Genomic DNA, 13,952 nt, shown 5'->3' on the forward strand with positions numbered 1-13,952 from the left:
ACCCCAATGTTCCCTCCTTCCCCGAGAGCCAGGGCCACCTTTGTGTGAACATTGTGTACAATAGCCAGGTGTACCTTGGGCTTATTTTACTTTTAAAAGAGATCAACATTGGAAAGGGGGTAGGTTGTGTATGTGGAGACACTAGTGGAGGGTGTGGTGTTGGAATATTGTATTCATGAAACCTCAGCATTAACTAAAGTAAATCAGGGTGCCTAAAAAAAAATTAACATTGTTTGATGTTATTGTAGCTGTGCAGATGTTGGGTAAATAAAACAGCAATCCTGTCTGCCCTCATCACGATGGTTGGTGGTGGTGATGGTGGTGGTGGTGGTGGGGTACTTTGAATGGAAGCGTCTGAATGGCACTTTGAGGGGGCGGGGCGGGGGAAACTTCCTCTGACCTTGTCCTTCACTTTGCCCTCTGTCAGCTCTTGCAGGAGAAGAACTGCACCCCCCCTACCCTCCCCTTGCTCCCCCCCTTATCAGGGCCCAAGGGACAATTTGGCTGCACGTGTCCGAGCAGCTGTGCAGCAGACTCCCCCCAATACTGGAGGTTTTCATTATTTACAGGGTGTGAGTGTCACTAAAGCGAACGTTTTGTGGGTGCGGGGAGAAGATGCGGGGCTTCCGCCGGCCGACGCTCCGACCCCCGGCGCAGTGAGGTGTCAGGCTCGGTCGTGCCCCCCGGGAGGGGGTGTCTCGCGCCCGCGCCCAGGTGTGCCCCCACGCGCCCGGGGCGCGCCCCCGCCCGCCGCGCGCCACTTCCTGAGCGCGCCCCCGGCCCCGCCCCGCGGCTCGGCCCGCGGCGGCGACTGAGGTGCAGGTGTCCCCCGCGGCTCCCCGCGCCCCGCCGGCGACATGCAGGCCGCCGCGCTCCCTGAGGAGATCCGCTGGCTCCTGCAAGGTAACGCCCCGGCCCCCGCCCCGGCGCCCCGGCAGCCCCGAGGGCGAGCGGCCGGCGGGGAGACGCGCGCTGACCCGCGCGGCCACACGAGAACCTCGCGGCTTCGAGCATCCGCGCGGCCCGCCGGGTTCCCGCCGCCCGCCCGCCGCGCGCACCTCAGACCACGTCGGCCTCTTCCGCGGGGCTCAGGGGGACCCCTCGCCGCCCCAGGCCGCCCTCGGGGTCTGCACCCAGCGCCTTTCTCCTTAGGAGACCCTCCCACCCTCCTCCCGGCCCCGGGCACCTCTCACAGAAGCCCCTCAGGAGGCTTCCTACTGAGGGGGACAGAGGCTGTCAGGGGCGCGTGCAGGTCACCGCGAGTTTGTGGCCCCCACAAGCCTGTCAGACTTTGGAAGTCTTGGAGCCTCCCCCAAGGCCGATGGGTTGCACTCGGTGTTGCACACTTTTCTAGAAAAGTCCCTGGAGGTGGATTCCCCTTCAGATTAGCACCGGAGAGGAGCTATCCTTGGGGGGCTCTAGGGGGCCTGAATTGCAGCCCATCCTTCCAACTCCTCAGACCGGTTTGACTGGGGGCGCGGAGGTTGGGGGGCGCTGCTCCCTTCCCACTTTTTCTGCCAAAAGCCACTTGATTTCCTGCAACTAAAGTTCTTGGAGGCCTGGAATCTGAGCTTTCACAAGGATCTCAGGAGGAAGGGGCTGTCTTGGAATTAAACTTTTTTGGCATCCAAGTGACATTTTTGACACATATTTAACAGATGGCCTGCTTTGGGCAGGTCATGCTTTTGGCACTCTGTATCTCACCCTCCCCTCTTTCTCTCGATTTAATTGGTTTTATATCTGCATTACCTTGTTATCTTGGTATAAATGTCTCCTAATCAAATAGTTGGCAGGTCATTTTAGGCTGTTTATAGCACTGTTTCCATTCTGGACTGTGAAAGTTGTCAACTAGGTATTTCTTTTGAAGGGAAGTTTCCAAAAATCCATTTCAATTATGACCTGAGGAAATCTCTACTTTGAGAATTAAAAAAAAAAAGTGTTTGTAAAAGAGCATTACCTGGACATCTCCAAAGAAGTAACCTATCATTTTCTTTTCTTCAGTCACTCTAGTTTCCACCCAGCATTTCAGTTAAATTCTTGAACTTGCTTTATTTCTGAAACCACACCCAGGGTGCTCACTGGTACTGCTTAGGACACCATATGCAGTGACAGGGATCAAACCAGGCTCAACTGCTTGCAAGACATGTGCCTCTAGCCTTGTACTACCTCTTTGGCCATCAGTTCAATCAAGTTTGTTATGTAGAGAAGGCTGGGTCTGACTCCAGGTGGAAGAAACTTGAAAAAAGTTTAATTCTGCCTTTGCATTTAAAAATGGACCCAATTCTTTTCATTGGTGTCTGCCATTTGATGAGAGGAAACCTCATTTACAAGCTTGTTAAGCTGTACTTCCGTTTTGTGAGTGGCCGTGGTAGAATTCGCCTTTTTCTGTTCAGAGGCCTATAGTGCATTCCACTCCATCAACATTTTTTGATGTGCAGTTCTTTTTGGTTCAAAACTGACAGTTTGGTAAACAACTCATTTCTGCACCTGCCACCTTCTTTTAGCTTAGATTATTTTCTTGTTAGCTGACTGTTTTTAATTGAAGTCTTCAGATCTCCTTCTAAAGCAGAACCTTTGTTTGCTGACAAGCAGAGCAGGGTTTGAATGGAGATTAATTGCATGTCACATACTTCTGTATCAAACTTGCTGTGTCTTAACAATCTCTGTTGGTGCTTAGGTCTTTAGACTATACGGAGGAGTCCGAGATTACATTTTAAGGAGCTTCATTGGTTAGTGCTTTCTTAAGATCTTAAAAAAAAAGTTTGCAGTTAGACTCTGAATCTGAAGTAAAGTGGGATTCAACAGACTGAAAACTGTGAGAAGAATATATTTTGGAAAGGTGCATGTAATCATAGCAACATATTGGCTATAGATTTTAAACTCTATGAAACAGTCTCTGGGGTATACCAGCAGAATTATTAATTGTACTACATAGAATTTGTGGACATTAGAGATTCATAATGGTGATCAGTTTATCGTCTGTTATTATTTATTTGTCTTACCTCCCTGCCCCCTACCTCCTGCCCCCTTTACGGTTAACTGTTGGCTATTAGAAAATATTAAAGTCCAGCTTTGTATATTGTCACTCAGTGGAGGGAGTAACAGGGTGTGAGAGCTACCACTATAATGCTGCCACATGGCCGTGGGGGTAGAGTTTCTACAATGAATTACTACTTTCATAAACCACGGCATAAGATTTGCACAGTGATTTAATGCTGGCCATCACAGCCATAATTTAAGCATTTATTTATTTATAACTACATGAGCTTAAACGACAGTGTTTTTTTACATAATATGTGTGCTTTTAAAAATAAAATATGCTAAACATTGTGAATGGTTTATGCCAAAATTTTGTGAAATGAAAAGGGAACAGAAATTCTGAAGATCCCCAAATTAATTTTATCTAGGAATAAAGCTTTAAACATTTTGAAAATGTTTCATTTGACCCAGAAACCCAACTTCTTTGAAAATCTGTTACTGAAATGACACAAAGTATATGTAACAAATATCCATTCTATTTTTCCATGACCTGGGAGAGGCAGAACAATGGTTCAATGGATTATGAATGAAGCTCCATGTTTAAACATCTGCTATTGAAATAAAAGGACATAAAATATACATATACAAGGACCCATCCTAAATGTTCATGAGTTGGGAAAGGTGTGGTGATGGTATAATTAAATTATTTGTATCATGAAATATTTGGACTGGAGCGATAGCACAGGGGGTAGGGAGTTTGCCTTGCACGCAGCCAACACGGGTTCTATTCCTCTGTCCCTCTCAGAGAGCCCAGCAAGCTACCTAGAGTATCCCATCTGCACGGCAGAGCCTGGCAAACTACCCGTGGTGTATTCGATATGCCAAAAACAGTAACAGTAAGTCTCACAATTTGTTGTGAGACATTATTGGTGCCCGCTCGAGCAAATCAATGAACAATGGGAGGACAGTGCTGCAGTGCTATGAAATATTTAGCGGTCCTTAAAAAGGAAATGCTGGATCTGTATATGTTGGCCTAGAAAGTATCCTAACATTTTTAAGAGTGAAAAGGAAATTGCACATTAGTATGTATAATGTCCTCTTTTGAGGTTTAAAAACAAAGAGCTGGACCAAATGTGGAGCACCTGTCACGTTCGCACAAGGTCCCAAGTTCAGTTAACTGCAGAACCCTCCTACACCACCTATCCTCAGCCTCTGACTATCAGACCTGAACCACAGGTTGAGTATTACCAGAAGTGGGTTCCAGGCCCTCAGGCACAGCTGGGGAAGCCCTCTAAAAATAAACAAAAAAATCTTCCAAGAACCAAAATTACTCCCTTCCCCCCCTCCCCGCCCTATATATGTATGTTTATGTAAGCCTGGAAGAAGAAAGAATATACATCAAACTGTAAACTGTTAACATTAATTGGTTGGGGAGTTAATGAAAGGGGGAGGGGAGGCTATTTGTTTTATTTCATGCATTTTTATACTGTTAAAATTATGACAAACATCAGATATTTTGTTTCTAATTGGTGACCAGAGAAGTAACTTAAACAAAGGCAAATGTTTTTCTGTATTTTGGGTATGGGGATGTATTGAATATGCAACTTTTTCAAATGCTTTATTTGATTTTTGGAAAATATTAGCGGCTTGGCGAGTAAATCAGGAAACAGCTTCTTTAGATAGAACTTGTCAAGCTCTCATATAGGAATAGTAAGTAGTTCATATCAGCAAGTAAGAACCTTATAGATAAGTGAAATGAAGGGTGTCTACTGCTTTATTGAAAGCAGAGGAAATATTCAGGTCTGTTTTCACATAATCAAGCTTCAGACATAGAATTTATCTTTTTGTTTTTGTTTTATGATAACCATGCTGAAAACAAAAACAAAGGCATTCTGGCAGTTTGCATAATCTTTGTTCCACAGATATGAACACTATCACTTTCTTCCTTGTCTTTCTAGCTCTGCTTTTGAAGTCCTAAGGACATCGGGCAAATGTGAGGAGCTAGAATAAATATTTCCTTCGTTCATAGTGTGTCTTGTGTAGTGGAATGGGACCTAATGGTTTTACCTCAGTAGTTTTAAGTCCCAACTACCTATGAGGTACCTAAAACCTGCTCAGAATATGGATTAAATCCAAAACAGCCTTTACAACCCAACTGCATTTAATAGAAATTGCTGCATTAAAACTGATTCTGATATGAGTATGGTTACTTACTTTGAAGCTTCCTTAGAAAGTAGCAGTCATTAATCATTTCCTTTCAGATTGTTCTCAGATTTGTATTGGTTGGTACAGTCAACCATAAAATCTTTTTGAATATAGTAAAATGCCAACTGTACGGAATTTACAGGAATGTGTTGCTCTGAATAGCTAAGGATATTCTCTAGGTACTCTTTTTTTTTATTAGTGAAACACCATAAAGTTAGTTGTAGACTTACAAATTTTTGTGCTTGGGTTTCAGTTATACAATTATTGAGTACCTATCCCTCCACCAGTGCCCATTCCCCACCTCCAATGCTCCCAGCATCCCTCCCACCCCCCACACCCCCCATCCCACCCCACCCCTGTGGCAGGGCATTCCCTTTTGTTCTTTCTCTCCTTTTGGGTGCTGTGGTTTGCAAAAGAGGCATTGAATGGCATTCATGTTCGGTCTATATTCTACTTTCAGGATGCATCTTTCATCCTGGGAGGATCCTCCCAACACCCTTTACTTGGTGCTCCCCTCTCTATCTGAGCTGCCTTCTCCCCCAGTCTAGGTACTTTTTTTTTGTTATAAACATTTGTGATGTTTTTTCTTAAAGTGCAATAGGAACTTTCCTCACTTATTCAACCAGGTCATATTCAAAGGAAATTCCTTTGAACACTTTAAACTCAAAAGTTATGCTCAAAATAGTATACATCATTTATATGAATTAAAATTCAAGAAGTAATAAAACATAATTTTACTAATTCCTTGACTGTCTGTCTAGATGCTCTTTCCATTGCTCTAAGTTGGCTGTTGAAGTCTTCTACTATTCCTATGCTATTGTCACTGTAACTTATATTCTTATATTTACTTTATGCATTTTGGTGTTCCTATGTTTATTATTAATTTCTTGGTCACTAAAATCGTATTATCTTATTATAAAGCTTCCCTGTTGAATTTATTCTTCATAGCTTTGTCAGAGGGATGAATGTTTTCACACTAACTGGGACTCTGGTACAACACTGCAAACTGAAAATTTATTAAAATAGAATATCTTTGTATTAGAATTAAAAACTCAGAATTATTTATTATATTTTTATGGAAATATGAATATCATAGAAATATGACATTCTTATTTAGGGATATTTCTGTCATAATTACTCCTGGGCTGTTTTGTGAATTTATATCTGTTTCACATTTAGTTTAATTTAGTTTTATTTTAGGCCCTCCCAAGCAGTGTTCAGGGTACTCTGGGGGCAATCCCAGTGACAGCCAGGATGGTTCAATTTGAGGGTCCAAGGATGTGACTGGTGCTGCTCTGCTGTTCCAGGGACCACTGGACCACTCTTGTGGTGGTAGGGGTCTCCCAGGATGCACTCAGGGATTCTCAGCGATTTAATCCTAGTGCCCAGTATTAAACCTGGGTCCTGCACATGCAAGATGTGAACCCCAATTCTTGTTCTATCTCCCTGGTTCATTCTTTTATCTTCTTCCTCTTTCTGTCTCTTTATATCTTTTATTTCTCTTTCTTTTAAAGCACTGTGATTTACAATACTATTTGTGATAAGGTTTCATGAATGCAGTGTTCCAGCCCCATAGCTTCCACCCTGGTATCCACTATTCTTTGCCCCCTGTCTCCTATAAGGTCAGTTCTGTAGACCAGAGATGGCTATTTAAATCATTAAAAAAAAGTGAAGTGAAAAAAGAAATTTTATTTTCCAATTGCATTAGCTACTTTTCATCAGCCTGGTGGCCACAGTGACTACTTTGTTGGACAGTGCATTAAGCCCTACTAAGTGATGATGTAGAAAAATGGTTTTCAACCTTCTTGTTCCTGTGAATTGTCTATGATATGCAGACCTGTGGTTAAAAACCACTAATCTAGAATATATTACTGAGTGAGTTTCCTACTTTGGTATTATGCAGAACACCTGCAAGATCTGAAAATGTGTCTGCTTAGTTTCAGTTTCTGAGAGCACTCTATTCCCCTTCCTCCCAACCCAGACCATTATCATTTGTTTCTCAGTTTTGGGGGAGAAGTCTGACAGCAGCCTGATGTGTTTCTTTTATAATTCATCCTCCTGCCTGAATGTTCACAGGATATTTTTGTTTGTTTGTAACAAGTCTTACAATGTTACTGGGCCCGCTGGAGCAAATTGATGAACAACGGGAGGACAGTGACAGTGACAATTTTAAAAAATGTCATGGGAGGTCTGGAAGATAGTATAGCAGGTAGAGTTGCCTTGCATACAGACAATATGGATTTGATCCCAGGAACCACATATGGTCCCTGAAGTCCCGCCAACAGTGATCCCTGAGGACAGTGCCAGGAGTAAGCCTTGAGCACAGCCAAGTATGTACCCCCCCCACACACAAAAATCAAATCAAATAAAAAATGTCATGATATAGGGTCAAGATCTTAGGATTTTTAGTAATTTTCCAGGATGGGAAGACAGCTTATAGATCTAGTATGCATGGTTTGCATGTGGGAGGGCTGGGTTGGATCCCTGGCACCACAAAGAGCCATCTCCAAGGAATGTCCAAGAAATAGTCTCTAAGCACTGCCAGTTGTGACCTTAAAACGATAACAATAACAACAACAACAGCAACAAAATTTGTCTGCTTTGTATTGAAACTTTTTATGACCTATAGAATTAGGAGTTTCTTTAATAGGGAGTTTTTTCCCCTATTATTTTCATTTTGGCTACAACTGTTTCATTTTGTTTTATTGGGATTTATATTAAACTACTAATGAATCCCTGGTCTACTCTGTTTTATATTTTTCAGCGGGTAGGACATTTGCCTTGCATGCGACTGACCTGGGTTTGGTTCCTCCATCCCTCTCAGAGAGTATAATTAAATTATTTGTCTTAAGAAATATTTGTGCTGGAGCGATAGCACAGGGGGTAGGGCATTTGCCTTGCATGTGGCCAACCCGGGTTCGATTCCTCTGTCCCTCTTGGAGAGCCTGGCAAGCTACCTAGAGTATCTCGCCTGCATGGCAAAGCCTGGCAAGCTACCCGTGATGTATTCAATATACTAAAAACAGTAACAACAAGTCTCACAAGGGAGATGTTACTGGTGCCCGCTCGAGCAAATCGATGAACAATGGGAGGACAGTACATTATCTTTATTCATCAGTGACTAAATTGATTTAAAATTCAGAATTTATTTATTAAAATATTTTCTATGTATTCTTTCCTCATTACTCATTTTTTTATTATGCCTATAAAACTCTGACTTATAATCACTTTTGGGGTTGATTTTCTAAATTTGAGGCTTGGCCACACCAGTTGTGTTTAGGGCTTAAACCTGGCTCTATGCTCAGGAATCATTTGGTGGTAGTTGGAAGGGACCATACGCGGTGCCAGGAACTGAATCCGTGTCAGTTGTTTGTAAGGACTTAACTCCTATACTATCTCTCCTGCTTGATAAATATTTTTTTTAAAAAATTTGGGGGCTGGAGCAGTAGTACAGTGGGTAGGGTGTTTGCCTTGCACACAGCCAACCTGGGTTCGATTCTCAGCATCCCATGTGGTCTCCTGAGCACCGCCAGATAGTAATTCCTGAGTGCATGAGCCAGGAGTAACCCCTGCGCATCGCCGGTTGTGACCCAAAAAGAAAAAAAAATTCTGCATCTTAAAAATAAAAATCTTATTTAGGCTTGAGCAATAGTACAATGGGTTGCTACTTGCCTTGCACACAGTTGACCTGGATTCAGTCCCGAGTACCTTTTATGGTCCTCTGAACTCACCAATAGTGATCAGAGCCAGGAGTAAGGCCTGAGCATCGCCACATGTGGCCCCAAAACAAACAAACAAAAACAAACAAACAAACAATTTAGAACAGGGGACTGGAGTGATAGCACAGCAGGTAGGGCGTTTGCCTTACACGCAGCCAATGCGGGTTCGATTCCCAGCATCCAATATGGTCCTCCAAGCACCGCCAGGAGTAATTTCTGAGTGCATGAGCCAGGAGTAACCGCCGTGCATTGCAGGGTATAACCCAAATAGGGAAAAAAACAAACTCAAAACTTAGAACAGAAGGAGGCATTTTCTCTTGTTCTTCAAGAGCTTTTTTTCCCCTCCATTTTGAACGTAGTGTTTTCTCATTGGTCCTGTTTATTCTCTTTGTGTGACATTTCCTAGGTTCAGATACTGACTTTATTTTCTTAGTATCTGCTTGTCTTGGATTCCCAGTTTCCTCACTGGGAATATACTAGTGTCTGTCTCTTTGTGTGACATTTCCTAGGTTCAGATACTGACTTTATTTTCTTAGTATCTGCTTGTCTTGGATTCCCAGTTTCCTCACTGGGAATATACTAGTGTCTGTCTCATAGAACTCATTTCAGTAATAAAGGAAAATTAATAAAGTAATAAAGGAATATGTTCCAAAACCAGTAACTATAACAGATCTCATTCACCTGACCGTTGAAAGAGCCTCCAATCGTTGGGAAAGATGAGTTAGGAGAGGCTGGTAAAATATCAGGGCTGGGATGAGTAGAGACGTTACTGGTGCCTGCTCAAGTAAATCAAGGAACAACGGAATTACAGTGATACAGTGATACAGTGAATAAAGGAAAATAACTTGGAATAGTATCTAAGTGTTTGGTAAATAAAATTTTAAAACTCTTACTTCTTTGAGGAAGTCCTATTAATCTCTCATAAGGAAAACTCAGGTACTTAGACTCATGATTCATCTTTGCATCTCTAAATTAGAGGAGACTTGTAAAGGTTTTTTTTTTTTAAAGGTGCTCTCCATTGTTAGCTACTATCTTTTCCCAATAAAACTGAGAGAAGATATATTTCTTTTTTAATTTTCCTTTTTTTGGTGTGACACACTCACTGGTGCTCAGGGCTTACTCCTGGCTCAGTGCTCAGGGATCACTCCTGGCAGTGTTTGGGTAAACATGTGGTGCTAGGAATTGAGATGGGGTCACCTGCATGCAAGGAAAGCAGCACCTTAGTACCTTGTATTATCTCTGGCACAGATATGTGTTTCTTACCTTAAATTATAAAGCAGTGTGTGTGTGTGTGTGAGAGAGAGAGAGAGAGAGAGAAAGAGAGAGAGAGAATTTGTCTTCATTTGAAAAAATAAAATGTTTATTCCACCGTTCATATTTTTGTTTGGTAACTTTTTATTGGTAGAAAGATTTGAACTTCATTGTAGGTAGCGCCTAAATGCTAGCTGGATTTGCCAAGCCATTTGAACTTCAGGCGCTATCTGCCCTTGGGAACTCAAAATTCCTCATCATCTCAAGGAGCATGCATTCTCCCACCTCAACCCCTTTTAATTTTTTTTCAGTGATGGAGATCTGACCCAAGGCCTTATACACGCAAGGCAAGTGCTAAGTCACTGAGGTATCCCTGACCCTAAGGAACATGCCTTCTCAATGTTATCCTTTCATGCTCTGCAAGTTCTCTTGCTACCGATGCATGCTTTCTATTCTGGGTCACCTTGTCTAGATTGATGATTTTTGTCCCTCAGGGGACTTTATGCAACACATGAAGACATTTTTCATTATTATAACTTGGGTAAGTATTGTTGGGATCTGATGCCTGGAAGCCAGGGGTGCTGCTAAACTTCATACAGTTTATAGAAAACCTCCCATAACAAAGGATTATCCAGCTCATACTAGCAGTAATACCAAGGTCAAGAATTCCTAAATATATCCTTGCTCTCAATTTCCATAAAACCCACCCTGCATGAAGCCCCCATGAACATAACTTCAACACCCTACCCCCACCAAGAGAAGGTATTGTAGCTTTCTATTTAATTGTTTATATTCCCATTGAAAATCTAACATATCTTTCCAAACAATGTCAGTTTTCTCCTTAAAAGATATCTAGCTATTAAGATGAAAATATGTCCACATTATTGTATAGGTGCAATACTCTAATATTTTTAATATAATTATTGCACCTAGATAATATGGATAACATTTTTATCTTAATAGCTAGCACCAGATTTTAAAATAATATTTAAAATAATTGGGGAAAATAAGGTAAATCTCAAGCTTTGCTATGATATGAGAATCTTAACATATTGACATAACTATCATAGACTTCATTTTTTCACGTTATAAACCATTACACTCTACAGGAAAACCTATAATTTCTGCTACATTTATTCATATTTATTTCCCCTGTGTTTCCAAGTTCATTGCTTGCTTTTCCAGTTTGTCAGTGCTGCTTTATAGGTTAGGTTATTATAACAGATGGCTTTTCATATTTGGATTCTTTGAGTTCCACTGCTTAATTTTACTATCCATTTTTTACATGAAAAATAGTACAGATGTGAAATCAGAAGCAGAGTGGTCTTAGAATGCTGAGAACAAGATTTCTAAAGGCTGATAGTTTTGATAAAATAATTTATGAATTACTTAAATTCTCATGTAGCAGAAACACTCTAATATAGGTAGATTGGATGGATCAGTAGATCAAGAGACTCACACAAAGTTATCAAAAAAGTTTGTTTTGAGGGTGTGGTGAGTGCTGGTCTCTCAAGCAGTGCTCAGGAGATGTGGGGGTACTACCAATTGTGGTGCCTGGGATCCAACCCATGTTGGTTGCATGTAAGAAATATGCCTTACCCCCCATACTGTCTTTTCAGACCCAAGAAAAGTTATTTTAAAGGTTTTATTAAGGAGGTATATTATAGTGTTGTTTAGAATATTTTCTGTAGCTAATTTCCAGCTATTTCTCATACTGTATAATACCTAGTATCATAATTCTAATCCAACTAATTTGTCTAAATATACCATTAAGTACATTAGTAAAGCTTCTATTATATGAACAATTTCTATTTATCTATAACCTACTTATATTAGAGTGTAAAAAAGTATTAGGTTGAAAACCTACACAATTTTTGTTCAGTGTCTAAACCTTTCTTTGACTGTTTCCATTTAAAAAATAACTTCCACATTGCTGCAGAGAACATATCTGTATGTGGACCTTTGTGTATGTATGTGTGCTAGTCTTTCTGTCACATTCTTAGACTCTTGATGATGATTATAGAACATTACTTCTAGATTTTTAGTCTGACCAGTAGTTAAAACTTAATCAAAGTTTATATCTGTGTTTGTTTCTGGTTTTGTTTTCTCTATGTTATGAGAATATAGATGTTGTCATTTTTTTCCCTACAGGAAAGGAGATGGAGAATTAAAACTATAAACTCCACACATTTCCTAGGTTATGGGCAAAAACAATCAGCAGGTTGAAACAAACCAGAACCAGAACATGCTGACAATTTCTTTATTGTATGCTGATACTTCCTGCAAGCCAAAACAAAGCTGGTGGTATGAACTTTAGCTTGCCAACAAGTTTTACCTTTTAACAACAACAACAAATGCTTTAAGGATTACAATTTGTTGTCTGATCAAAAATTCAGTGCAAGATTTAGCACAAATTGTAAACAAACTAAAAACCTCACTGCTAGAATTATTTAGTTAGTATGAAGCAATATAAGATTTCCACGAAGACTTCCATATTTAGTATAGGAATTATAATCATTAAAGATAAAGAGGCTCCTTTTTAGTGAGATATTTAAATGACTGCAAAGTTATTAATGATTTAATATCTTCAGTGTATCAATGTCAAAGAATCAGAACTTTTTATTTTTATTTCTACCAGGATTGTCAACATGACAGTAGAAGTTGGTTTTGAGCCACCAGGCTGTTTTCTTTTGTAAAATAACAATATAAGGAAAAAGGTGATATTTGATTAAATACAGAGTTTATCAGATACCTAGACTGAAATGTGGTTTTCTCTTCTTCCTAGTGTGGTTCTCTGGGTATGGCTCAGTCTGTTCCTGGAAAGCCTGTCTTACTGTTAGTGGTTTCATGGAAGTCCTGAAGATCCCTACCCACCACCATTAATCCTAACCCAGGGACCTTGGGTGTGTCTTTGAAGAGTCTTTCTCCCTCTTTATTCTCCAATCTCAATTAACGTTTTCTACCCTTTTCCCTTGTCTCCCATCCCTAAAGGAGGGAAGTCTAGTTATTGTAGGTATTATGTCCTCAAAGTGTTCAGTGAAACATCTACAAGACCTGCTGTCTTTTTAAATAGAAAATATTTATAAGTATCAATGAAATTTGAAGAGATGAGGCTGAAGTACCATATTGCTCTTTTTCAAATCAGTGACTTCCAGTGTCTTCCAATGTTTACTGAGTTTCTTTTAGAAAGAATGTTTTTCTCTAATACAAAAACAATCATATTTTAAAAGTTAACCTCCAGACCAGTCCATTAAAAATAACCTATTTTGTGAGTCTTTTACCTGGGGGAGAGAAAGAAATAACATGTTGATGAGAGTAATTTTTTTGTTTGTTTGGTTGGTTTTGGGGCCATACCCAGAGATGCTCACAGGTTATTCTTGACTCTGTGCTTGTGAGTCACTCCTGGCAATGTTAAGGGGACCATATGGCATGTTGGGGATTGAACTCAGACTGGCCATGTCCAAAGTAAGTGCCCTACACATTGTACAGTTGCTCTACCCATGGAGTAGTTGTGATCTTTTAACCTGAGGCCCTAGGAACACTTTCTGTACTGAAGCCTGCTCTCCTTTTCCGCTGACTAGCCTTTTATTACAGGGAGACTTAGACTATCCCCTGCTAAGGCTGAATCAAGCTTTTATGGGTTTTGTTGGTGTGGGGAGTACTCTATTTGGAAGGGTTAAGAAAGCAGTGAGGGCCTGAGTCAAAGCCAGTAAGGTTCTGGGGTTTAGGACAGAACCCATTTAATGGGCCAGAATGAGAATAGGAACACAACCCCCTTTCTCCCTGCTCCCCCATCAT

At 40.8% G+C, this 13,952-nt stretch overlaps 1 protein-coding gene across 1 annotated transcript in view; it reads left to right on the forward strand.

Annotated features, from left to right (window-relative positions):
* Window positions 1-775: 775 nt before the first annotated feature.
* SKAP1 (src kinase associated phosphoprotein 1) overlaps window positions 776-13,952 on the forward strand; it is a 320,308-nt gene continuing 307,131 nt past the window's right edge. Inside the window, exon 1 of the mRNA XM_056126663.1 lies at window positions 776-903. Coding sequence (XP_055982638.1) covers window positions 858-903 — 46 coding nt within the window. The 5' untranslated portion in view covers window positions 776-857. The remainder of the gene's footprint in view (window positions 904-13,952) is intronic.

Source organism: Sorex fumeus, unplaced genomic scaffold (assembly GCF_029834395.1).
Source record: "Sorex fumeus unplaced genomic scaffold, SorFum_2.1 ptg000063l, whole genome shotgun sequence".
Classification (NCBI taxonomy): domain Eukaryota; kingdom Metazoa; phylum Chordata; class Mammalia; order Eulipotyphla; family Soricidae; genus Sorex; species Sorex fumeus.